Raw genomic sequence first — 24,416 nt, 5'->3', positions numbered from 1 at the left:
CCCGACTCAAAGGCACCTGGACCATAAGGAGCCTAGAGCCCAAGGGCAGAAAAAAAGGTAGCCCAGGTCCCACCATTATTACGACACCCACCGCCAAAAAGTCGACTGTATTATTCTGGGCAGAATACCGTCCACGTTCCCCTCTCCCGCCCCTGTGCGGCAACCCTCTCCCTTGCATGTCGACAGGCTGTCTTGACATCGACACGCCTCGTCTGGGGGACCACTAGACGCAACCTGAACCCCCCAAAAACCTCATCATGTCTTCGAGCTCTAGGAGTCACTCCCATGTAGCACATGTAGAGGACGTGGACGACGACTCGGGAAGTGCCATCAATGGCATTGAAGCCACTCGCAAATATGCAATGTCAGAAGCACGCATGAGCCCGATCAAAATTCAGCCCAACACTGGAAAATCGCGCTCCGACAGACGGCCGGTCAACTCAAGATCTTCCTCTGCCAGCGTCAGCTTCGACGAATCCGGCTCGCACGGCTCGTTGCCAGATAAGAAGGGTAGACCTCTTTCTCGGCGACCCTCTGAAAGAGAAAGCGGTGACCCAGAACTCAGAGCTCGTGACCAAGAACGAAAGAGAATGGAACGCAGATTGAGGGAGGAAGAAGAGGATAGGCGAGCCGCCGCCCCAGCAAGGTCAAAGGCAAAGGCAAAAGATCAAGACTCACGACCATTACGGAAGCAGCGCCCAACTTCCTTGAAGCAAACCGCCACGCAACCAGTCATCCAGCAGATGTACAAACGAGGCCATGTCGATAATCCAGCAAATTACGGTGTGCAGCAACCTGCCGTTGCAGGCAATCGGCCACGGGCGCAGACACGACCTGCGAGCTATTATGCCGGCCAACCTACCCGACCAGGTCCTATGAATATGCCTTGGTTTCCTTCGCACCATCCGCCTGCGGGGTTTCCCATCGGGTCATATCCCCCTCCTCCGTGGCCAGGACAGGGAGCTTCACCAGGTGGTTTCGCTGGGCCTCCTCCGCCATCTCCTGTTGGGCCTCCAGCGGGATATTTTGATGCTGCCGGGGTTGCGGCAAATCCTCATAGTCACTTGAGGTCCCGGTTTGAAACTCGTCCATCATCTGCGATGGCATATCAGAAACCGCCGCCGCCACCCCCTCCCCCGGCACTTGACTACTATGATTACGAAGAGATATTCGACGAAACGCCTCCCCCACCCCGAGTAACTCATCGACCGTCAAAGGCAAAGCGGGCAGAAGACGACCGGAAACGTATGCCACCGCCAGAGCATATTCCCATTCGCCCGCAGTCTGCAATGCCACAGTCGACACCGTATCGTCCGCCACCATCACAACGTCCTCCTTCACGGCAAAGTCAGTCTAGACCTCCACCGACTCACCGAAGATCCGTAGGATTTGTCGACCAATCGCCGTATGATGATGACGACTTTTTGGGTGATGACGGTCTCTTCCATGATATCTCACCGAATGCCTCGTTCGATCAAAGGCATGCAGTTGTGCCTCGGCCTCGCTCACGACGCAGCTCTGTGGCGTACGATCATCATGATTATGACATCGTTCCAGCCACAAGCCGAGGTCGACGAGCGTCCATGTATGGATCCGCCCTGCCTTCTGGTGGTGTTAGTCTTGAGGACCAGAAATATACTGATGCTTTGAAGTATCAGGAAGCCGTCAGTGGGGGTGCGCCGGTGAAATTAACTGCTGAGACATTGCGCAAAGCCAGCAAACGTGGTGCAGTAGCTAGCAGCCGCTCCACCCGTAGCAGTGCTAGCCGTGATGACAGCGAGTACAGGCAAAGCAACGCAACCGGACTCACACGGACTTCCTTCAACAGCGACGACTTCACCATCAAAGTCTCTGGAGGTGCCCGGGTTCGCGTGCCCGGCGCTGAGATTGAGTGCGAGGACGGCGGCGAGATTACCTTTACCACCCGGCAGAGTGGCCCACGCACTGGGAGTGACAGGGCCACAATGATTTATCCCCAACTTGAGGATTCGCGTAGTCGGTTGGATCATCGGGCTCTCCCTCACCGCCCGCGAGATCCAAGCCAGTCTGATTCGCAGAGCAGAGGATATGCGCCAAGCCATGCTCCTTATGACTTTCCCGGGGGATATTTTTGACACTAAACCGCTCGACGACGACGATTTACGATTTCGATGATGATGTTGACGACTCAAACATTCAAAAGGCGACTTGCTTCAATTCCACTTTTGTGCGATTTCATCAATGCTAGTTATTCTTGCTGGGTAGCCTTGGGATATGCCCCTTCCCCCTTTTCTTGTTTTACTCTCAGCCAAAGCGAGCGTTGCTATTTTCTTCGGTTCTGTTCTCTTTTCTGCTGCAAAACACTTGGGCATTCGGCGATTGTGATATCGATGCTGGTCTTCGAGCAAATGGTTCTTGCCACTTGTCACATGCACGATTTCGCCCTACTGATAATATTATTGGCTGCCATTTCCCTGGCACCGTTAATGGCAGATAAGGAAAGCTTGATACCCCAACTATTGGCAATGAAAGAGGACGTTTTTTTTTCTTCTACCCTCTGGTATATATTTTCCTATTGTCTGATTTTCTTCATTTGTCACTTTTCCTTTTGGCTGTTTTGCGTTTATCATCAAAAAAAGATGTTGGACATGTACGGCAACGCTCTCTGTCAATCGCCCTCATGTCTTCACTACACAACTCAGGTTGTTTAGGGGTGATATGCGATTTGGTTGATTGTACGACGAGTATCAGATTGTACGACGGATAGAAGTAAGCCGTAATGGTTTGAGCACCAATGTGCATGGCGATTCTCTTTCCCGGGGGAAAGCTGGAACTTGGTGGCCAAATGCGGTGCTTCGTTGGCCGTGATTGGTTTCTTTTCGTTTCCACCATTTTGTTACTTCTACCTGTTTTTCTATGAGTCACATAATTCTGACCGCTCCAGAGTCAGGCCGTGTGCTTGCGTCAGATTGCGAGAGCAGCAATGCGATGCGATGCGATGCGATGCGATGCGATGCGATGCAAGAGTCGGCAGACTCTGGTGAGGAGCCTCGTTATGTATTTCCTTGCCACTCCATACCACCATAGCGATATAGACTGTATGGGCAATGGGGGTTCACACCCTCTCACTCTCTAGGGCCCGTTGCGCGTTTTGTTTTTGCTACAACTGGGAAGCCATCTACATTATTTCATGTTTCTCTATTACTATTGTTCTGCTGCCAAGCTCCGGGGCTTGATAGATGATTTTGTCAGATACAGTGGAGGTTCAGATTGATATTCATTGGCAGCTACGATAATGGCGGGATGCCTTGCGAAATGGCGGACCTTGGTTGCTCATATTCTCTGACACGGAGGCGATGGCTGAAACCAAAGTCTGGCAAAGTAGCGAGCTGTTTGCCATGAGGTCTTGGGCAGAAGGGCCAATGAAGGTAACCCGTTGGGTAGATGGCATACCATTTGTGCAAGAACTTGTTTGTGGAGTGGTGGTTGCGAGAATGGACGGCGGCTGGCGTGGTAGAAAAAGTATTTTGTGCGATAAATAAGATGCCAGACCGTCACGCTACGCCCTATGCATGAAGAGTATGTGTTAATTATCTGCTGCGGCATTGTTGGAAGCGAACTCCGTGCATGTGCGGAATAGATGCTTGCATATTACACATTTTGACGGTGCATGTCTTGCTGTTGGTGTGGCGGTTGCCCGGTCAGCCCCTGCCTTGTTTACTTTTGCGTCATCCGTGGGTCCATGAGCCTGCACAAGATGCAGCAAGGCAGGCAGAGCAGTTCCGGTTTTGAGCTGCACAGCGTAGTAAACTTCGGAGTTTCAATGGGCAAAAGTAAAAAAGAAGAGTAAAAAAAGACAGCAACCATTTAATAGATGATACATCCATAGGATAGCTCATTTTGTGTTCAGTCACTGCGTACAGTTGCGTGGGTGAAGTTTGACGCGTGCAAGTTGGTGCGCCCAACCTCCTCAGGCCGATGACCCCAGCCCCGAGACTTTTGACCACCGGCGGTTTCTATAGGAACAGAGCAGACCCCAGGCAGGAGCGACTGGTCATCTGCACCATCCTTTCTCCAATGTTACGAGAACATCAATTCTATTATTGAACACTTGAGGGTTCAATCCTTTACAACACGATCAACATTTCCTTCACAAATCCACAAGTGTAATCGAAGCAGCCAGTTTATCGACCACATTTTCCCTCCACTTTCCGGACGAGGGTATACGGCGACTGATCCTCGTTTGACATTCCAGAGCACCCTCCGGGGGGCTCTCTGTACCGACAACTCGGGACTATCAATCCTGCGACCCGGAGAGACGACTACATTCCTGAATCTGGACGAATAGCATTATGGCTCCAGTGTTCACTTTGGCGCGATCTCTCCGGAGCGTGATCACGACTACGGCCGATGTCGTTACTGCTGCTGATGGCACTTCGGGATCAGTAGATGGCCCTCTTGGAGAGGCTCGTCGTGTCTTTGCTAGAGACGAAAAACACACCCCAACTACAGATCCTTCGCACGGTGTGTTGGATCCTCATGATATAAGCAACGTTGGGTTTTTTGTTCTATTTGCCCTCATCGGTGTGGCTTTCGTTGTTACGGGAATTTGGTTCTTCTTTTGGGCTAAGAATGGCGGCTTCCACTTCAAAGAAAATGACTGGGAAGAATACAAGTCGACAGTTTTGAGACGGAAGGGTCCCAACGGCACGCTTCTGTCTGGGGCCACACGGTCCACGAATCTTGGGGGCGGGAGCGTATACAAGGATGTGGCAGACGACGATGGCACTACGGTGGTTACAGAGAGCACGGCACTGAGCGGTGTCACAGCTGGTGCTAGCGATATTGCGGCCAGGGAAAAGCGTAGGATGAAGCAGGATCAGAGAGACAGGGAACGCCGCAAGAGGCGGGGCGAGAAGCGCAGTTCAAAGCGTCACGTTGGCAACGAAGGCGTGACTGATGAGATGGCTGAGAAGGAAGCCAAGAAGGAGCTGCGTAGCTACCGACACGAGAAGCCAGCCCGTGTTGGCGGGTTGAATAAGGAGTCGGAGGGTTCACAATGGGACGGCTCGACCAACCCTACGGACTCGACTGTTTCATCTGAACTGCTTTCCAATCGCCAAACTACGCCGACCACAACTCCTACCAAGAAGCCTGCGGCCATTCGGAAGGTGTACTCTACGGCTGACCGCAACGCTGAGCGAGAGTCAGAACGTATCCGTGCCGAAGCTCGGCGCCTGAGGGACGAGAGCAGAGTTTCACGACGGGACTTCAGCTACAATCGACCTGGAGCCTCGGAGAGCAACGCCAGTGAAAGCTTGTTGGAGGGAAGTGACTTGGGCGTGAGGCCACACCACTCGCCCGATTCCAGAGCTTATAGAGAGCAGCAGCGTGAGGAGAGAAGAGCCAGACGTGGTGGCTACAGACGTGGAAGGACGGAGGATGATGGCTTGTAAGAGGGGTGGGAAATGCATGTGCTGAAGGAGAAGTGGATGATGAAGGAAGCGGCAGCTTTTGCAACAGATTGGCAGGCATTGCTTGATTTACTTTCGGAAATGGATCAAATTGGCGATGTCATAAACGGGAACTTGTACCATGTAGGTTATGTTCAATGCTTTACGATAGCACGAGCAATGCATTGGATTAGATTTAGTGAATTGAATTATCAACCAATCTCGCCCGACGCCCATGATGATAAACATGGTAGGGGAAGTAACTATCGTCGAACCGACCCGGGAGTTGAACTAATTTGGGCGGGAATGGTGCCGCATGAATGCAATTTGGACTAGACCACACAGCAATGCCACGTACTTGCTTGGTATCGACAGCCTGGTCCTGGTGCTTTCCTGTATCAAGCAAAGTGGTCAATTGGTGCTGGAGATGCCACGCTCGTATGGTGTATTCGCTGGCACCATACGGCCTGTCTAGTTCCAGTCGTCCAAATCACTGTCAAAGCCGGGGACATCTAGCTACGCATGAATTGTCGACAGCACTATAGATGTAACGAGACATGTTCTATATTTAAGTTTGCTCGCTGTCATGGTCGCGAACATGTTGGCTGGCTGGTGAAACTAGGGCGCTTGCTGAAACATGAGTCTGGCGTTTGTTGCCGGAGCGGTTTGGCACGGAGTGGCACGAGTAGTGCTGCATTTGGAAGGGAGGAATTTCTTGGAATTGGGTTTATTAGATGGGGGATGATGTTGGCGGCGAGGATATTGATTAGGGCTTTTCATCTCATTGACATGTTGGCATCATACTGAGTAATGCAAGAGGCACAGCTTGGAGTGATATGGATGATGCCCCGCTTTCGAGGGCCATGTTACCGGTACTTGTGGCTGTGGAGACATGATAGAGAATGTATGGTAAATTCATTGTGGTGCTAGCGGATAGTGGGGCATGAATGTATCGAGAGGGTTGTGTTTGACGATTTAGCTCCCGGGTTCCACATTTGGGGCTGTTGGGCTGGCGGGGCGTGCAGGCCAACCATTGAGCATTGGAGGGATACAGGAGCCGTAGGGGAATGTTTAGGGGATGCAGGTGCCCCGGCCGGTGTGTTGGGCGCTGAAGAGTGGCCTGGCTGGTCCGAGTCTGGCCGGAGGTCTGGTGCTGGGACTGCACATGCATTCACCAGCCTCACTGGCCATTCCAGTCAATGCGTCCAGGTCTCAATGTTGGCCCATTGTCTCGTCTCTCCATCAACCTCCTGTTTCTTCAAACCTAGCCGTGCAGCTGCCGAGCTGGCTGAATCAATTTTTTTTCTTCTTCTTTCAAACCTTCTTTTGTTGATATTTTGTTTGTCGCTCGTTTTGGCTGCTGCAATTTGACGTGGTCACTCAATCAATCCATCAACCCTAGCTTCACAATCCATATCTCAAGTGCTCCCTTGGGTTAAGTCTTGGCGGAAAGTTAGAGAACCAGCCTCCGCCCACCGGACATCCAGTCAGCCAGACCTTTTCAACTGGTTCCTCGACTCCAGTCTGCTCTGCCACTCGTCTCGTCTGTGGCAAATCCGGCCAATCCGCCCTCCGTCATCCACGATCCACCTCACCTCACCTCCAGTCACTCGCATTCACCTCAGCTTTCCATTCCTCAATCCCCAATCCCCAATCCGCTTCAGACCACCAGACTCCAACTCGCAATCCTTCAACAATCGTCCGATTCCTTCTTATCCCGCTGGCGGTCGCTTCATTCCTCATCTTCCTTTCCGCCTCGCTCGCCATCGAATTTCGATCCATTTCCGTCCTCGAACGACGTCTGCCTCACCCACTCTCCACCGCCAGTGACGACAGTCAGCTGTTGGGTGACGACGACCAGCGACCCAGCCTCGTGATCCCCCCGTCACTCGACCGGCCAACTCCTACCTTTCTGCCAACCTATTCGTGCATCTTGCGTCCCGTTAGCAATCAAATAGCGCTGCAAACATTTCTCTTTTTATTCTCTTTTTGCCGCGGCCACCGCCACTGTCGTCTTGCACGGCCAGACGTAATCTTCTAGGCGACGGCCTGGTGGTCGCATCAAATTCTCCATCATGACTCTGAGCAATCCTCCCTCCTCTGCCTTTACCGGCGTCATCATCGGACTGGTTTCCTCCTTCGGGTCTATAATTCTTATCGCGCTCGTCGTCTTCATCTTTTGGGCGTCTGGCTGTGCGGGCTCTGGGCGCATCATCCTCGATCGGCTAGGCAGACCAGGTGAATATGATGACGAGCAGGCGTTTTTGAGGGAAGAGGCAGAGGCCCTGGAGACAATGGATGACATGGCACGGACAGAGTATCTCCGAGCAAAGGGTAGGTCGTATTCCGCTGCGTGCTCCTTGCATTCATACCGGTTCTTATAACTGACGCATTGTGCAGCTTTTGTCACTGCAAATCCCCCCGAGTCGCTTCCCACGGACATTTCGCTCTCGCAATATCTGGCTATTCAGGAGAAGGGCGTTTCGGCTTGGGAGTTTGAGCCCGAGCTGGAAGTGGCCAACTGTTTCGTCGAGGCGCGTACTGAGATCGAGTTCTTTGACTCGGAGTGTACCGTCATGTGCAACTTGCCTGTTCCCAAGCAAAATGACGTCTATTACTGGGAAGCCAAGATATACGAGAAGCCTGAAAATACCCTGTTGAGCATCGGGATGGCTACGAAGCCTTACCCGCTGTTCCGATTGCCTGGTATGTCTCAGTTGCTATGTTGCCTAACTGATCGTCGTCATGTGTTAACATATCTCCTAGGTTATCACAAGTATTCGGTTGCCTATCACTCGGACGGCTCTAGACACTACAATCAACCATTTAGCTCTACGGCGTATGCCCCGAAGCTGGTCCAGGGCGATGTTGTTGGCGTTGGATACAGACCTAGGACTGGGGCCGTCTTCTTCACTCGAAACGGCAAACGATATGAAGAGGTGGTTCATGGGTTAAAATCGCAGAATTTTTTTCCGGCAATTGGTGCAAATGGCCCTGCCATCGTGCACGTCAACCTGGGACAGTCTGGCTTTGTGTTTATCGAGGCCAACGTTAAGAAATGGGGTCTGGCTCCTGTTACTGGTAGTTTGGCACCACCACCGCCGTACGGCTCAGAGCAGGGAAGCATTCTGTTGGAGACGGGTACCAAGGATGGCGCAACGTCAGGCCAAACGCATCCCCATCGTCAATCCGTCAGCGGTTCGCCCTACAGGGTCACTGGCGGCAGCAGCAACTTGAATCCTAGCCATGGTCGTACACGAAGCGGAAACTTTCGGGTCCTTCCACCAACAAGCCCTGGCCCTGTTCGAAGCCCAACGGACATCTCCCTTGCGCAGCTTGTTCCAAACGACGAAGGCGGCGAAGCTAGCAACAGCACCGAACATCAAGAGGAATATCACGATGAGAATCCTCTGCATTTACACCTTGAAGATGCCACCAACCCGCCTCCAGACTATGCGAGCCCAACACACTCTGACTCCGAAGATGGTCGACGATACAGCACCGATAGCGAGGAGAATACACCCTTGATACGAGTAATGAACCGGAACCGTGGTGATTCGTCTGCTACAGTAACACCACGGACACAAAACGCCGGGCAACAGCAACCACATCACGGACCAGTTCCAAGCTACAGTGACGCAGTTCGAGATGGCGCCGGATTACAGCGACGGGATAGCCCCGAATCAGAATCGTCAAACAGGTCATGACGAAACCGCGTGCCTTGACTTAGCAAGCGCAGCATTCAATCCGCAGACTTTCATCTTGAGCAACGCGAAGACAGTGAGAAACATGTACGAGCTTCGACTAACAGGTCGACTTTTGGTCTACTTGACCAAACTCAAAAGTTGGGTGTTTAATCGGCGGCCAGCTGAAGACTATTTTCGTTTTCCTTTTATCCTTTTCTGTTCCACAGAGTGCAGCATCACGACAGATGACGCGACTCGGCGCCCGGGAGTTTTGTATAAGCATTGGGATCAGCAAGTTTGCATTTTTGAATTACATCAGATACACCAGTTATCGAGTTTCGCTGGTTTATATCCAGTTAGCAGTACAGACGGTCTTTTCTTGTCGTTGGACTTGGGGGGTTTTTTTTTTGTTTGCCTTGGGCATTCCCTAGATCGATTGCGGATGGGTTATTGCGGTGGGTGTGTGATACCTTTGGCCTTGCCTGCATTCCTTGAGGAGTTTGGGTGGGATGGATGGATGGTAACTGTTGGTATGAATAACTATGATGTTTATGTGCTTGGCTGTTTTTGACTGGTGCATGTTTTGTGTGAAGTGGTGCGTAGAGAACGAATACATACACCTGTAATTGGAACCATACTGAGCTAGGAAACTGGAATTATTGACCACTTCCACATAGAAGTTGGTATGTTCCGGTTGTGTTAGCTCAAGTCGCTTTCTAAACATGGCTAATACTGAGATGTCTGTTTTCGTTTAGATTGTTGCTCTACGAAGTTGGTAATCCTTGTACAAAAAAGTAAGGGTAATATCAGGATAATAATATCAGGCTGATATTAATATGAAATCATCGCTAGGTCATTTGGTCTAACAAAGGGAGCACTTCGCCAATGCAGAGAGTAAAAGTTGTCCCTTGACAGATAGACTGATATATGAGGAACACCGTTCCCTTGGCTGTCATCAAGGTCGTTATTGTTGGGAATGATGTACGTGATTAAGATCATGCCTATGTGCAGGGTAATTAAATGGGATTTACTTGCAAAGATACCTGGCTTTTGGCTAGCTGAGTGCTGAGCGAGGTATAACCATAAGTGTGTGATAGCCATATCAAATAAAAAAGTTATACCCGTTTCTTCTTGAAGTGTTCCTGATGCTAGTAGAAGGAATACTTGCCACGCACGAAAATGCAATAGAAATAGTCAAAGGGTATAGTAGCTTCCTAGTTATAAGATTCGGGGCCTTTTTAGTGTCTTGCTGTATTCGTATCACAAGTTGACACGGATATTCTGGTATGTCGTAGATGATATAGCCTTCTTGTTTGCTTTCCGATCGGTTGGAGGTGTGATCTGAATCGTTTATAGCAGGGAACGTCGCGATATATTATCGGCGGTGTTTGGTGTATATCCACTGATGACAATGGGAAACGGGACGGGAAAGCAATATCACTTGGCTTGCAAGAAGTACACTGTCTTGGCGAAATGGAAAACAGACGGCGGAGATGAAAGATGGAGAGATAGGCCTGGCTTCGTTTGAGCCCTTGCACAATTCAAGAACTATTTTAGGAGGAATCGTAAGCCTAATTGTAACGCATGGTATTCGAGCTAGCTTACTTCTTTCTTTAAATTTATAGAATATTCTATTAGTGGTATGTGCCAGTGCTTTTAAACAAACACCCTTTCCGAGTCCCGCGTCGAATACACGGAATTAGCAACGAGCGCCACTATCAACGGCTTTCGCAAAATCAAGACGCCTTCCGACCTCTTTCAAAGGCACAGAGAAAAGCTGCTCCCAAGCAATTTCATATTCATCTTAGTGCAACATGGAGACTATTACCAGTTTGTCAAGTAGCTCGATCAACAAGAGCTCTATCGCGTTAAGGACAATGGCCAGTACATTGCTCGATTGAACCCTCGCAAGAAGCGCTTCGTCAAAAGCAGACCTAAAAGAACGCCAAGCTACCGACCAACTCAGAGGACGGTATTGTCAAAGCACTAATTCCAGAGCACGTGTGCAATCTTCCGCCGCCACAGCTCCGATGTATCAAAGAGGTGACCACTGGTTTATTCGACCTGGCAAAGGAAACGATCCACAGGTGCAAGAGATAGTCATAGTTATATCCGTTGATCGCGTCTGGACTAATATCTTTGCCTTGGAATCCGGCGCCGTCGCTTTTAAAGAGAAAGTAGCCATAATACGAAAGAGGCACTGATGTGAAACAACGAGGAATTCACCTTATTGTATGTAAAGCCGCCGGGAGATGATTGAAAACAAATTCACAGATTCGTCGAGTTAAGATCTGGCCTCGCACTGACAAACGTGAAAGCTGGCCGTAGCAACTGGTTATCGCATAGCTGAAATGTCCCTAGAGCAATGCTATTCTTACGGTGCCCAGCAGGCCATGCCATCCAGAGATACATCTGATGGGGGGGCAAACGAGATATGCCGGTGTCTCCAATCGCCGAATAGTAGAAGACCAAGCACTTCATGCAAGAGTGTCATGGTAATCAATATTGGGCACCACAGGCACCATACAGCGAGCCTCAGCGAGGGCACAGGATTAATATGTGCCAGATAAACACACACGTCAATTGAAATCCAGAGCAGAATAGGATCGTCGCGCTGAAATTTCTTTACGAAGCAAGTTTGGAAAAAGTACGGCATGCGTCAAGGGCACCGTCTCGCGGAAGGGGGAGCGATTAGCGCAAGCAGGAGGCTCATCGGTGTGTATTCGATCAGTAGAGGCATCTTGGGATATTGTAGTCGCAACCGACGATGTCGCTGCTGTCCATATGTTGTCAGCTGATTGAGTCGCCTTTGGAATCGTAGATCTGCATTACAACATGGCACGTTAGCACACCAAAGGCCTATATACTCAACAGGATTTCCTCAGCAAGAAGGCAGATCGAATTACATTACAAGACCCGAATCGGCGGCAGGAACCTTCACTCCAGCCAGAAATTGGTTGTAGCAGTGACACAAACTGTCCCGACTACCCCAGTCGACGACTTCAGCCCAGTATGTATTCACCAGAAGCCACTTGGTAGAACCCTCACTAAACATAACGGATATTGCTTTGTATAGTAATTGTCTCCAATTCAATTATGACAGATTCTGAAACTCTTAGCTCTTGCAATGCTTCTGGTGGCTCGAAGTCACACAAAAGGTGGTAACGAGCCTTCTTGTGCGCGTTAGCCCCTTATGTTCTGTGACACTCGACGCAGTTCGAAGTTGCAGAGTACATCGAGTTCGAAGCACAATATAAAATCATTCGTCTCGTCCGTGGCTCGTTACATTATCTCGACGTAGTTATCGTCCTAGACTCCTAATAGTAGTTTCTGTAAATTAGAGAGACATAACGTGTATGAAACCTACAACTCTGACCTAGAACAATTAGCTCATAGTATCAAGTTCCTCCAGACGCACAATCCAGTCACCAAAGTACCAAGTTACCTGCCCTCCAAAACAAAATTCCTGCCACGCCTGCACAACTAAACCCTTAAAACTCACCCGGAATAACACAACCTAACGGAAATCATCCTCCCCTTTGCTCCTACACATCTGTTACCCCTAAGAAAAGTCAACCACGGAATACCACAGCTGGAATACCATCCTCCTTGCCTCCCCTCTGCTTCCGCACGCACCCAACCACACCATCAGCGCAGATCAACCAACCCCAGGACAACAAACCTCGTGTTCACCCCTGTTTCACCGTCACCGACTCCTCTATCCGTTTTTATCCGCCGTGATAACCTGCTATACATGTACCATCCGCTTTAGGGCTCGGTTAGCCTGGCCAACGGGCAGGGCAGTTAGACCTCCCCCTTTTGATATTTTCCTCCGGGTGTGCGTGGAGTGATGATCTTTGCTTAGCCTTGGACAATATCCGCCTAAGATGCCAGGGCAAATTGTGAATTTTGTGAATTCGTGTGGATAGTCTCCTTTCTTGACGAGGGAGTAGATAGTCCGAGATGGTCGTGATCCCTTCAACTCCCAAACCCCTGAATAAATCTTCCAAATTATGACACAACCGCATCACATCCCAATCCAAAGCTATCCCTCTCACAACCTCCAAAAACCTAGCCCAGCCTCCCAGGCCATCGCAATTTGCCAGTACGAGCCCAGCCAGCCCCCACCCCAGCAAAGCGCTTAAAACCTCGTATTCACATCCAAATTCCCCCCCTAACAACAACAATGTACCTGACGTCACATGCTCTGAGTATCAAAAACCGTCCGTCCGTTTCCACGGCAAGCCCGAGCGTCCCTTCACGATACATTACCCGTTCGTTGCCTCAGCCTTACAAACTGAACACCTCCATCCAAATACACAACCCTTCCCAAATGCTCCCTTAAGCGCCGGCAAATCCCGTGCAACTTAAACGCCACCGGTGTAAAAGACCCCGAAAAATAGAGCAATTGCACTGCCCTGTACGGAAAATCAGGTGAGCGGTGGATATGGTGGCTTTAACAGGGACAGTGAGCTGTTTTTGTAAGGTGTTGATTTTCGCGGGATGATCAAAGCTTGTAGGATGCCGTTCCCATTTACTCCACAGTTGTGCTCTACTCGGGCAAATAGCAGCATGACCATTGAATTTTAGACTTTGAAACGGCTATCGAACGTTCGACCTGTACCTCGTAAAGTGTGGCTGTAAAGGTCGGGGACTTCGGCCAGAGCTCCGCGTGGGACTTGGTTCAAACCCAAACTCAAAATCAAACTATCACACTAAGCACTAGATACTAGACAACATCAGTCACTTGGAAAGTTTGCAAGGGAGCAGTATGTAGAGACAAGCCAACACGCAGCGTACTAGTATTATTCATCCTGGCAAACCTGCCCTTCACCGTTTCAACTATCTCGATTGCACTCTGCGCAGCAAGCCTGAGCAAGGAAGCAGCTTGCTCGGCACAAAACCAATTTTCCGTCCGTCACAAAAACCCAGAGGTACTTTGTTGCAAACTCCAGTTCCAAATGCTAGCTTCGTATTTCCAAATTCAAAAAAAATCAACTTCTTGTCTCAAAGCAAAATCAAAATCAAGTATCAAAACTCCTTATAACTCCATGCTGTGTTCCAAAATGGTCAATGAATCTGCGCGTGCAGATGCACCACCGTAAAGTGTTTCGCTAATGCAGTGGGAGGTAATCCGTCGCCATGTGTTCTCGCTAAATGTTTGTATGTTCCGTAAGGAGTGAATATCTATACATGATTGTAGGTGGTCATGATTGTTGGTCGTCATAAGGAGTGTCTATATTATTTGTGTTGGGTATCTTGTTTCATCAAAGGAGTGTCGATAGTGGGTATCATCATCGTAAAGGAATGTCGCGTATTAAGTATAATACATTAGGTAGTCGATGGCTGTCGATATTATTAGTTTCGTAAGGATTGTCGTCGAGATCAACTCGGTATAAAGGAGTGTCGTCGTCCAGGTGGAAGTACAAGTCATCATCAGCCTCGGCTGACGAAAAGTGTGCTCCATCACTGGTGGTTGTGGTTGTTTAGCGAGTGTGGAAGGAATGTAGTGTACATGGCGCGTCTGCGTCAAATAAAAAGAATAGAATAAACCAGATAGCGTTGATAAAAGTCAAAACCAGTCGTAAAAAAGAAGCAGAAAAAATTTCTTCAGATCCAAGGCAGAAAGAGGTTGTCTGTTGTTGTGTTGTCATTGTTGTCTGTTTGTCTCAACGTCAAAAGCAGCTGTCGCGTAGTCACTGTACTGGGCCTTGCCCCTGATGATACGGTCCTTTGCCCTTGGGATCCGTGTAGGGCATGTCGGGAGGAGGGACAAGGGGAGCCTGTGCTAGCGGTGACGGAGGATGAGGGCCCGAGGACATCGACGTCGTATGGCGGTGTCGAAAGTGCGGCGTGCTGTGCGAGGGGACCGGTGACTCTGGCATAGGAAGCATCCCGAAGTGCTCCGTGTTGAGAAACGGGGACGGGGCTCCTGAGAGGCCAGCTGCGAAAAGCGCAGGGTCTTCCGATGGCGGGTACGTCGGTGTATTTGTGATTGAGTGCCTGAGTGGTAAGAAAAACAAAACGAGTCAATCCGATTGTGTCCCCTTCGAAAAAGAGCGGCAGAGAATGTGTGATGCGCCGTAGTGTAGGATTATGCCATGCAAAGGAGCCTAGATCCACACAGGCTGGTGGGGAGTGACGAACCCGAGGCCGTAGCTGCTATGAGCTTCGTTGAACATGGACGGCTGACCAGAAGTGTGGTAGGCAGGGCTTCCTCGCAAGTCGTAGGATCCATACTCCTCCGTGTCGCTGTAGGTGACCGAGCCCTCAAAGGTTGACGAGGCAGGGCTGTACGCTCCCGCCGCGTACGAGGGAGACGGGACGTTGAGGTACTGTTGGCTCGAGAAGGGTGAGGACAGCATCAGTGGGCTGGCGGAATGAGCTTGACTTCCTGGGATGGCAGCACTGTTGAGCATGGGCATCTCCTCGGCGCTATAGCTAAAGGCGACGTTGCCATAGGGCACATTGGGCATAGAGTACTCCTCGTGCACCGGGAAGTTGGGAGGATGGAACTGGGGAAAGGACCGCGTCCTCTCTGGGTGAACCCAGCCCATGCGGGAGCGAAACTCGCCAACCGTGTTGATGGGGAACTCCATGAGAGTGAGAGGAGTCTCACGCTGAACACCACCCTCGGAACCGCCAGCGACGCTGATGGACATCAGGCGGCGGGCAATCTCTTCGATGGGGGAAATGCACAAGCTGCCAAAGTACGCGGCACCAATCTCGGGGAACAGACGCTCCATCAAGAGGGCAACAGTGTACAGATGGGCAATGACGACAAGCGAGTTGGCCGAACCGTGGTAGTTCTGAAGGTATCCAACGGGCATCCAAAAGAGCCAGGTGCGCAGGGGCTGGAGACGCTCGTACTGCTGGGCGATGGAGAGCGTCGGGCTGATCTTGCGAGACCCCTTGAGGAAGCCAATGAGATGCTGGACTTGAGTGGTCTCTTCCTTGTGATGCTTGAGGTGGGATTCCACCTTTTGGACCTGCTCGAGAGTGCGCTGGAAGGCTTGAATGTCCTCATCACGAGGCTGTGTCGGCCTGTGGTCGGGTCCAGGAGATGGCGGAGCAGTTGGGAATGTGCTGCTTTCAGCAATGAAGTCACCAAACTGGGACTCGTGCTTCCACGCATCCATGGCGTCAATAACCTGTGTGTGACCATGTCGTGTTAGTCATGGTCCAATCAAAGTGCATAAGAGAGCAAGCTCGAGAGCTGGTGATGCCACGAGCATAGCACAAAGGCTTAAATGCTGCCAAGATCAACATGTCTTGCATTTTTGTTTTTCTGGCTACGTACCGTTGAGGTTCCCTGCATGAGCTGGGTCCAGCTGCGCCTATCAACGTTGTTAGACACTGTATTTGGCACGTACAAGTCGGCACCTTGCAGGAAACTATTTGCTTACCAATCCGTAGCTTGCCAGGACAGGACAAGAGAAGCCGCCAAGATGGCATCCGAAGTCTCCCGGGAGAAAGTACCAATAGCTTCATGAAGGCCGCTAAGGGCGATGCCACGATGCTCAAAGGCCATGCTGCCGACCAGAGGGCAGTCGGTGAGGAAAGCAATGTGCATAGCAGAAAAGGCGAGCAGAGCGTGCATCACATAAGGCGTGGTGGCACCGATTCTGAGGAGACTGGAAAAGGCACATGTCAGCTCGCTGTCAGGTGTGTACGTCTTCTCACACAGACTACATTACGAGTCTCTCACTTACGTTGGAATGTGACGAGTCCACAGAGTGAAGTTGTTGGCGTCAATGGCAGAGAGCTGATGGTACAAGTTGGCAACGTGGTAGATCAGGCGCAAATCCTCAAGCGAGTACAGGTGCGGCATAGGCGCCGGGTAGACATGCAGGGACGGGAATGGGAAGACACCGGTTGCCTGCCACTCGGCGATAGATGCCTCGACCTGGGGAGTCCACATGAGATCGGGCTTATCGGGGGTGGTAGAGCGGTCTGCGTCGGGCACCTGTACGTCGTTGTACGGGCAGCGGATCTTGTGCTTGGTACAGTTGCGGCTGAATCAAAGCAATGTCAGTATGCTGGAACTTCGTGTTTTTCTGTGTATATGTATATCTTTGTCTCCCATCTTGGCAGCGTTTTGTGTGTAGCCAAATGGCGTCACAAACTCAGAGACACTAAGTTCAGGTTCAACGTACCATTGAGGAAAGTTCTCATCACAACGAATGTGTCGACGCTTGCAGGTTTCACAGCCCTTACGGGACTTGGTGTGGCTAAGTGAGCAATGAGTTAGTCTCAACATGATGCTAGTACAGAGTTTGAGGTAGGACGGGTGAAAACCAACCTGCGACGAGGAGGACCACCGCCAGGGCCAGCCATTTTGAATGCTTGGATCTGAAGAAGAAGAAAAAAGAAGCGAAAGTCGTAAAACGTTAATCACACAAGGCGTAAACAGCCGTGTGATTAGTCGTAGCGAACGTAAAAATGCGTTTGTTGGAGCAAGTATACGAAGAAGCGAGAGAAACCGAAGATGGGTTAATCCGCCAGCGTCGTGGTTTCCTTGATATTCCAACGGGTAGCGATCGTGGTGTGGTGTCTTGAGCTATTAACTCCTACTAGACTCTGTATCTTCCAGTGTGACTGGAAGATAAACGATTGTGGGTTTTTGTTTGGAAGCGAGTGTGGGTTTGAAAAAGAAAAAAACAATTCAACACGGTCACAGCAACATGGATGCGTGTGTCTGTTTCTTTGAGATTTGGCTTTTAGTCGAAACTCTGCAGTTTCTCGAGGGACGCCTCTTGAGGAGCAGGCGGTCGATGAGGAAGGCGATCAAAAGATGGGTCGTGGCCCAACGAGCGTTCTCTGATAGACGGTGTCCCTTTCGTTCGAACTGAACTGTGTTATGCCTGGTTTCTTATTTAATTTTTTCAGACCCTTATTTAAATCGACGTCGTCTTATACGTAGGCAGCTTTCCAATCGAAACCAAATCGAAATCTGATAGGGCGTTTGATGGATTCAGGTAGGTTGACTGCGGAGGATGCGGAGGAGTCAAGTGCGTAGTAGGAGGAGGACTTGAGCGTGGTAGCAAAAAGCACAACAACACCGATAAAGCGAATGACAGGAGTCAACGAGGACTTCCTAGAAGAGCGAGAGTGGGAGAGTTTGGGGAGAGCGAGCGTGTGTTTAGCACGTACGTAGATCGAGTCGAGATATGGATGAGACGAGATGTCAGGTCGGGGGAAACGGAAAAGGTTGAGATGGGGGGGAACGGCGAAAGTTAAATACAGCAAAACGGGCAATGCAACAAAAATGGAGGGATGCACAATGGATAGACGGACTGGACTGACCAGAATGACCAGACGGATGGAAATGGGCTGAGGCGGCGCAAGGCCAACGGTTCAGTTTGCGGTGGACGGGCTGATGCTGGCTGGTCGATATGCTGGGCTGGACTGGGGTGGGTTATGCTATGCTATGCTCTCTCTGGGTACACGGTACGTACCCACTACCTCTTACTCCGTGCATGTACCAGGACACACCAGACACCAGACACCAGACACTCGTGGTGACAGGATGCATGGACAAATAAAATATACAACACTCCGTCCGGTCTGCACAAATGGGCACGCACCACACAAAGGAGGGGGGGTGGGTGGCAGTGGCCAACTGGCAACGGGCAACAGCCAGTAAGACTAGCACCAAAGGCAAAACGGGTAGGGCAGGAAGGAGGATGGGGCCGAGCGGAGCGCACTTGCCTTCGCCAGTCCGACAGCCAGGCCGACCGACTGACCACACAACTCCAGCAACCAGTCAAGTCCTTCCAAACCAAACCAGACGCCATTAGGATTCATTGGGACTCGACAAGACATGTCCAAGTCTGGTCCGCCACATCGAAGCAGCACGTCCACGTCCACATCCACGTCCACTTGACTTCACACTGACTGCATAAACACCACTCATAGCGCCTAGACGAGGGATGACTGACTGACACCAACGCGGCGCAGCGAACAGGGCCAAGGGTAAGACGGGGTCCCTGGCCAAACCAGCTAGTCAACTTGCCCGACCACCCAAACCGCCCCAGAATGGAAATCCAAGTGCGAAAGTCGTCTTGGCCTTGCGGGCCCCGAAAATTCCGCCGCTGACTGCGGCTGGGGTCGACCAGGACTGTGCTGGACACCTGCTGGGGATATAGGTCCCAGCAATGGCTACAAGGTACCCAAGCACCTGTGGCCTTTTGGGGATGGTGAGGGCATGAACGGCATGAGGAGGAAGAAACCCATGACCATGGAGAGAAGAGCATTTTTCTGGCGGATTTGTGACTTTGCACAATGGAACCAAAGGCCACTCCTTGCTTCACGCAAGGCTGGACTTGGTCTGATACCTGGGTAAGGGACTGCCTAGTGGAGGCCGGCATGTCTGCCGTCCGTCTCCCACCGGCCTGTGTCTCGCTACATGTATTGAAGGAAGGATGGAGGGATTGTTGGGCGGAGTTTAGGTGGTTTGTGGTCGAGTCTGGTTGTCATTGCGTCTGGGGAGGGGTGTGTGCGAGGAGACCACCACAAATGACTTTCCTTCTTCTCAAAGCCTCCAAGCACCAGACTGTACTGTCAAGTAGAGCCCATCAAGAGTTGCAGCGAATCGACCGATCGAGTGCGCTGTCGCTCCTTCACTCGGCCGATGTCCATTCTGAACGGCAAATCGCACATTATCCGCGCGAAACAGACGGCTACCCATCTGACGATCTGAGCCTTTTCTTTCGCCAACCCGGTCATAACGTCAGGGAGTACATAGGCGTGGTCCATGTGGTTTCATGCTGTGGTGGTGGCAGACTTGTGGGTTATTCGCCTTGTCCTGTGGGCTGGACTACTGTTTCTGGTACATTGCTGGGCGGTGACCTCTCACTCGCAGAACAAGCACATCCTCCGGCAACCAGGTGACCAGCTGGCGAAGTCGGCGGTCAAGTCTCAGGCATCAAACGTTCATCAATGTACGGAGTAAAAGACCCCAGAGCTGTGACTGCAGGCTTCAATCTCGTCTCAGCTGTCCTGGAGACTTTCAATTCAGAGATGGGCCGGAATGCTGCAGGCAACACCCTAACACTATTGCCTTTGTACAGCCACCTCTATGCAGGCGGCGATGACAAGAAACGACGCATTTCATCCAATAAGCTTCCAGAAACTAGCTCTCATCAGAGAGGCTGGCTGTCTGTTGCTTCTGTGGTCTGGTGTCCATGCCAGACACGCGATTCGATTGGCAACTCGCAACCCCCCTTGTCCTGCTCGATGCCTCTCTCGGCGCCATGGTGCGCGAATGGAGCCATGACGCACATCGCTCGGCGGAAGGGTGCATGCGAGACAAGGATCCTCCAGCCAAACAGAAGTCGTGGTAAAAATAACTACTGGAGCAAGCCGGGAGCATGGTTTTTGTTTCGGGCCCTTGGGGAACTTTGGTGGGGAGGGTTGGCACCAGAGTGACCAGAATGCCCGACGGCTCACAGGGACGATTGTTCCACCAAGGTCGATTGCCAATCCATCAATTCCATTCCGCCATGCGTCTCGTTTGTCTGTTGCATTCATGGTCCCGGGCAGAGTTCCTAGACGGATGCCGTGACTCTTGCATCCACACAGTCATGCCATCCCACCACGACGGATCACGCTAGGGTAGCTTTGGATCAGAAACAGAAAAGTGACAATACCAAACGATGGGCCAAGAAAAACACCGAATCATCTCATCCTCCTCCAACGAAGGTACAATATGAGCGTGCTTCATTGGAGCGCCATCGGCAGGTGGCGAGGACCCTGATTTCTTCGGACAATTGGCCCGATTACTCAGCTCGGATCCGGCAATGTTGCTTCTGGGTAGATGCCGTTGTCATCAATTCTGGACGTCTCATCATCATGGTTGGGAACAAAGGATCTGTGCATGGTAGTTCCCCATTATCGTGGCTCCTATCGCAGCATCTCCCGCTTTGCTTTTTTGCTCCATCTGCATGGTCGAAAGACGACCCTGTTTGGTACACACTCAGGTTGTCTTGAGACGGTCCGATGCATGCCCCCACTGAGCCAGCCATATCGTGGTGACAAAAGCACAGAACGGAAACTTAAAAAGTGTCTTGCACAGCTTTCGGCAGTGCTGCGTATTCTGATACTTTGCTGTATCATGCCCCCGTTGCAGATCCCCGTAACAGGTACCAGATAATTACAGGCCTCAGTCAGTGTACAGTACATAAGACGAAGCTCAGCCCCAAGCTAGACGCCATGAGACTAGCCAATGCTGTATTGTACCTTGCTTGTCTAGTCCCAGATCTCATCACTCTTGTGGCCTGTGCGCTCGCATTCTCATTCTCGCCGTCCATGTCAACGACCAAATTATGTCAGACCTGGCTCGACGTATTCCGCCGACGACCCAATGTGATACAATTTGACGACCAGTGGCACTGACACAATACACTGCATTGTGTTATCTTGGTGGACGAAGCTTATCCGCCTAGGAATGCACTGCCGAAGTCGATGCCTCCAACTGCTCCCGAAATAGGCTCTTGCGGAGAAAGCCCTGCATGACACCACTGAGACAACATTTCAGAAGATCCTTTGGGCCAGGTAGGTTGGTTCGACTCAATCACAGTAACCAACGAATGCCGTGATCATCTCATCGTCACATCGCTCGGTGTTATTCTTCACCCCATGATTCGCGGCGACGAACCTCACTCCGTCCGGGCGTGCCCCCAATCCAGGCATCTTGTGGCATCGTGAGTTGGAGCATATGGCGGGTTCAACAAACACTTGCATTTTCTTGCTGAAGCGCAATCGTCGTTGTCAATGACGGAAAATGTCAAACCCGGCGCCTGGTGCTTCATCCTTGGCAATATTCTTCTTTTTGTTCTTGTCAGAGATTGATACCCCACATATTGCCGATACGTCCGTTGAGAGGTATTCAATTGACGGCGAAAGCCCTCCAAAACAGCATTCTGTTCCGTGGATCGTCGTGAGAATTTGATCTGGGAATCTCACCCTTTCCCATTTGTGGTTTGGGCGACCCATATTGAGAGCTAAAACCGCTTGGCTGTAGCTAGGTAGCTCGATTCTGCCCTGTGGGTTTTTACCAGCCGTGCCAATGAGGATATCAAAAGGGTCTTTCATTTCAGTCGGGCTGCCGAACGGAACACTTTGGATGAGCGTGACTTGTTGCACAGCTATTGTTGAGTGTAGGACCAGTTATCATCGCCACGTACACCAGTCCTTGCTTCTTTGATCGCTACCTCAAATGTAAAAGTGCATACTCAGAAGTTAGCACTAGGCCTGCTCCAGTAACCGTTGAGACAGAAGAAGGTCACATATTGTGAGTGATTGACAAAAAGGACCCTTGGGGCAATCTCCGGCTTCAGGGCCGCTTCCAAACACCCACTACAATTCTCTCTTTTCCCCATCGCCAAGCGCTGAATGACATTAGTTTGGCAGCGTTCTGGCCAAGTTCCGCGGCACCCCAGTCTTGGTTCGGCCGCTAAATTCGACAAGGAAAGGTATAGCGAAGGGACAAGCTAAAAAGCAGCATGCGCCTCTAGGAACAAGTTGTCGCTGGAATGCTTCCTTTCAGAGTCAGTCAGGTGGAGTTGAGACCTAAGACAAGCCCCAGATTCCCGTAATCCTAGTGAAAATGCAGGCCAAGACGCTATGAGATCATCTGCCAAGAGGCGTCGGGGAACAAAGACATTGGACCCTCTGAGCGATGATTTTTTTTTTTGTTCCTTCTCCAATGTGGAATCCATTTGTATCTCTCCAGGATATTGTGCCTTTAGCAGCGCTTTGTCTTGTCTCGTTGAAAAGCGGCGCACTCTTGTTCGTTTAAACCTTCGACAAACACTCAATGACGAAACTCTCAAACACCAGAAGCATATCTCCGTATTCCGTACTCCGTACTCCGGATATGAGGTTGATTACATGAACATGGCCCTGGATATTACTGGCGCATGAAGCTAGCTCAGACCACGCACCCATGCAAACTTGAAAGCACAGCATGACCCTGGTCGCTCGCAGCCAAACTTGGGCATGACCCAAGATCTGTATCACATTGCCCATGTTGCTTCTTTCGCTGAAGGAAGAGCTCGTGTCCAAAATTGGCACCAACCCTGGATGTCTCCGCATGACGACGCCAGGACCCCTTTTACCCATGAATTGTTCTCGCCCAGGATTATTGTCAGAATGGATGGTGTTTCTATCCCGTGCTAATGATAATTTCTTGTGCACTTAGCCTTCTTGCAGGCGTTCGCCAAATATCTCCGTGAAGGGTATGGATCAGACCGAATTGATCCACCATTTTGGTTGCTCAAGACAATGCGTAGCCCTATCAGAAACACTCTTCAGGTCGGTGGCTGGCATTGCCGCGGAAACCGTATCGAACCAAATCTCGCCTGGTGACTCAATCCGCCATAATCGTACGGCGTAGTGGCTGGTTGAGAACCAGAGCAGCACTGTTCAAGGTTTCGAGGCTCTTTGTGAGTGGTAAACTGTGCAAACATACGATCAACTATCCAGTCCGACTGCACTGAGCCAAATCTAGGCAATAGGTTCACGCACAGCTGGCCAATGCCAAAGCAAAATCTCTAATACAGGTCGCTGTAGGCAGGCATAGGGTAAACAGTTACCTCAGATCGCCAGTACTGCCTGTGTGTTATTGCCAGCCTCAGATATTTGTGCCCCGTGTGTGTGCTAGTTTGTTTGAGGGCGACTATCTGCTGCCAAGAGCCGCTTCAGTTACGACTGCGTTGCCGCAATCACTATCCCAGGCTAGCTGCAACACCGAATACAGCTGTGCTCGGCTAGTCATCATCTCATGTTGATCTGCACTGCTGGATTGTTTACGCCCCCCCTAAATCTGCACTCTCATCAATTTTTACCTCGGTATGCGGATCCAGTTTGAGCAGAAGTGGACGGCTTCAAGGCTGCCGTGAATTGTACGTTGGTAATACATACCTCTTTCCATATCCATCTCCAACTCTTTGAGAGTTCGAGAAGCGTTTTCGAAGAATGAGCTCTGCCGTGTTGCCACGGCTGTTGGGGCGAAGCAGAGGCAAAATACAACGTTTCATGGCCACTAGCGTTGCTCCAGCCGTGGCTGACTTACCACCCAGCCATCACCAAAAGTTCTGGTCTGCACGTCCGGCTTGTCTCAGGCTGCTCTGATCTGTGCAGATTTCCCATCGCACTGTCTCAGTCTGGCGTGAACGCCTGATTGGAAAGCCTACCAGGACTATGTGACAGTCACTGATCTTTTCTGCAGTTTCGGAAGGGATCCGATTATAGCTAAGTATCGCCAGTACTGTAGAAGGATGAGATTTCAACATAA

The 24,416-nt window shown here is 50.8% G+C and overlaps 5 protein-coding genes across 5 annotated transcripts; 4 read left to right on the top strand and 1 right to left on the bottom strand.

Moving 5' to 3' along the window:
- Window positions 1-257: 257 nt before the first annotated feature.
- Window positions 258-2,154, top strand: VFPPC_04136 (hypothetical protein; the record flags this gene model as incomplete). The annotated part of the gene is made up of 2 exons (XM_018283537.1): window positions 258-1,995; window positions 2,063-2,154. 2 exons carry the CDS (start codon window positions 258-260, stop codon window positions 2,152-2,154), a joined length of 1,830 nt encoding a protein of 609 aa, XP_018144642.1.
- A 2,177-nt stretch (window positions 2,155-4,331) lies between these two features.
- VFPPC_04135 (endosomal SPRY domain-containing protein) lies at window positions 4,332-5,435 on the top strand (the record flags this gene model as incomplete). The annotated part of the gene is made up of 1 exon (XM_018283536.1): window positions 4,332-5,435. The coding sequence occupies one exon, from the start codon at window positions 4,332-4,334 to the stop codon at window positions 5,433-5,435; it is 1,104 nt and encodes a 367-aa protein (XP_018144641.1).
- A 519-nt stretch (window positions 5,436-5,954) lies between these two features.
- VFPPC_15730 (hypothetical protein) lies at window positions 5,955-6,239 on the top strand (the record flags this gene model as incomplete). The annotated part of the gene is made up of 1 exon (XM_018293483.1): window positions 5,955-6,239. One exon carries the CDS (start codon window positions 5,955-5,957, stop codon window positions 6,237-6,239), a length of 285 nt encoding a protein of 94 aa, XP_018144640.1.
- A 1,268-nt stretch (window positions 6,240-7,507) lies between these two features.
- On the top strand, window positions 7,508-9,139 carry VFPPC_04134 (protein SSH4; the record flags this gene model as incomplete). The annotated part of the gene is made up of 3 exons (XM_018283535.1): window positions 7,508-7,766; window positions 7,833-8,138; window positions 8,199-9,139. The coding sequence occupies 3 exons, from the start codon at window positions 7,508-7,510 to the stop codon at window positions 9,137-9,139; spliced, it is 1,506 nt and encodes a 501-aa protein (XP_018144639.1).
- A 6,092-nt stretch (window positions 9,140-15,231) lies between these two features.
- VFPPC_13579 (C6 transcription factor RosA-like) lies at window positions 15,232-17,455 on the bottom strand (the record flags this gene model as incomplete). The annotated part of the gene is made up of 6 exons (XM_018291354.1): window positions 15,232-16,269; window positions 16,419-16,455; window positions 16,525-16,752; window positions 16,831-17,133; window positions 17,275-17,349; window positions 17,421-17,455. The coding sequence occupies 6 exons, from the start codon at window positions 17,453-17,455 to the stop codon at window positions 15,232-15,234; spliced, it is 1,716 nt and encodes a 571-aa protein (XP_018144638.1).
- Window positions 17,456-24,416: the final 6,961 nt, after the last annotated feature.

The sequence above is a fragment of the Pochonia chlamydosporia genome, chromosome 3 (assembly GCF_001653235.2).
Source record: "Pochonia chlamydosporia 170 chromosome 3, whole genome shotgun sequence".
Classification (NCBI taxonomy): Eukaryota; Fungi; Ascomycota; class Sordariomycetes; order Hypocreales; family Clavicipitaceae; genus Pochonia; species Pochonia chlamydosporia.
This window is presented reverse-complemented; position numbering and strand designations above follow the sequence as displayed.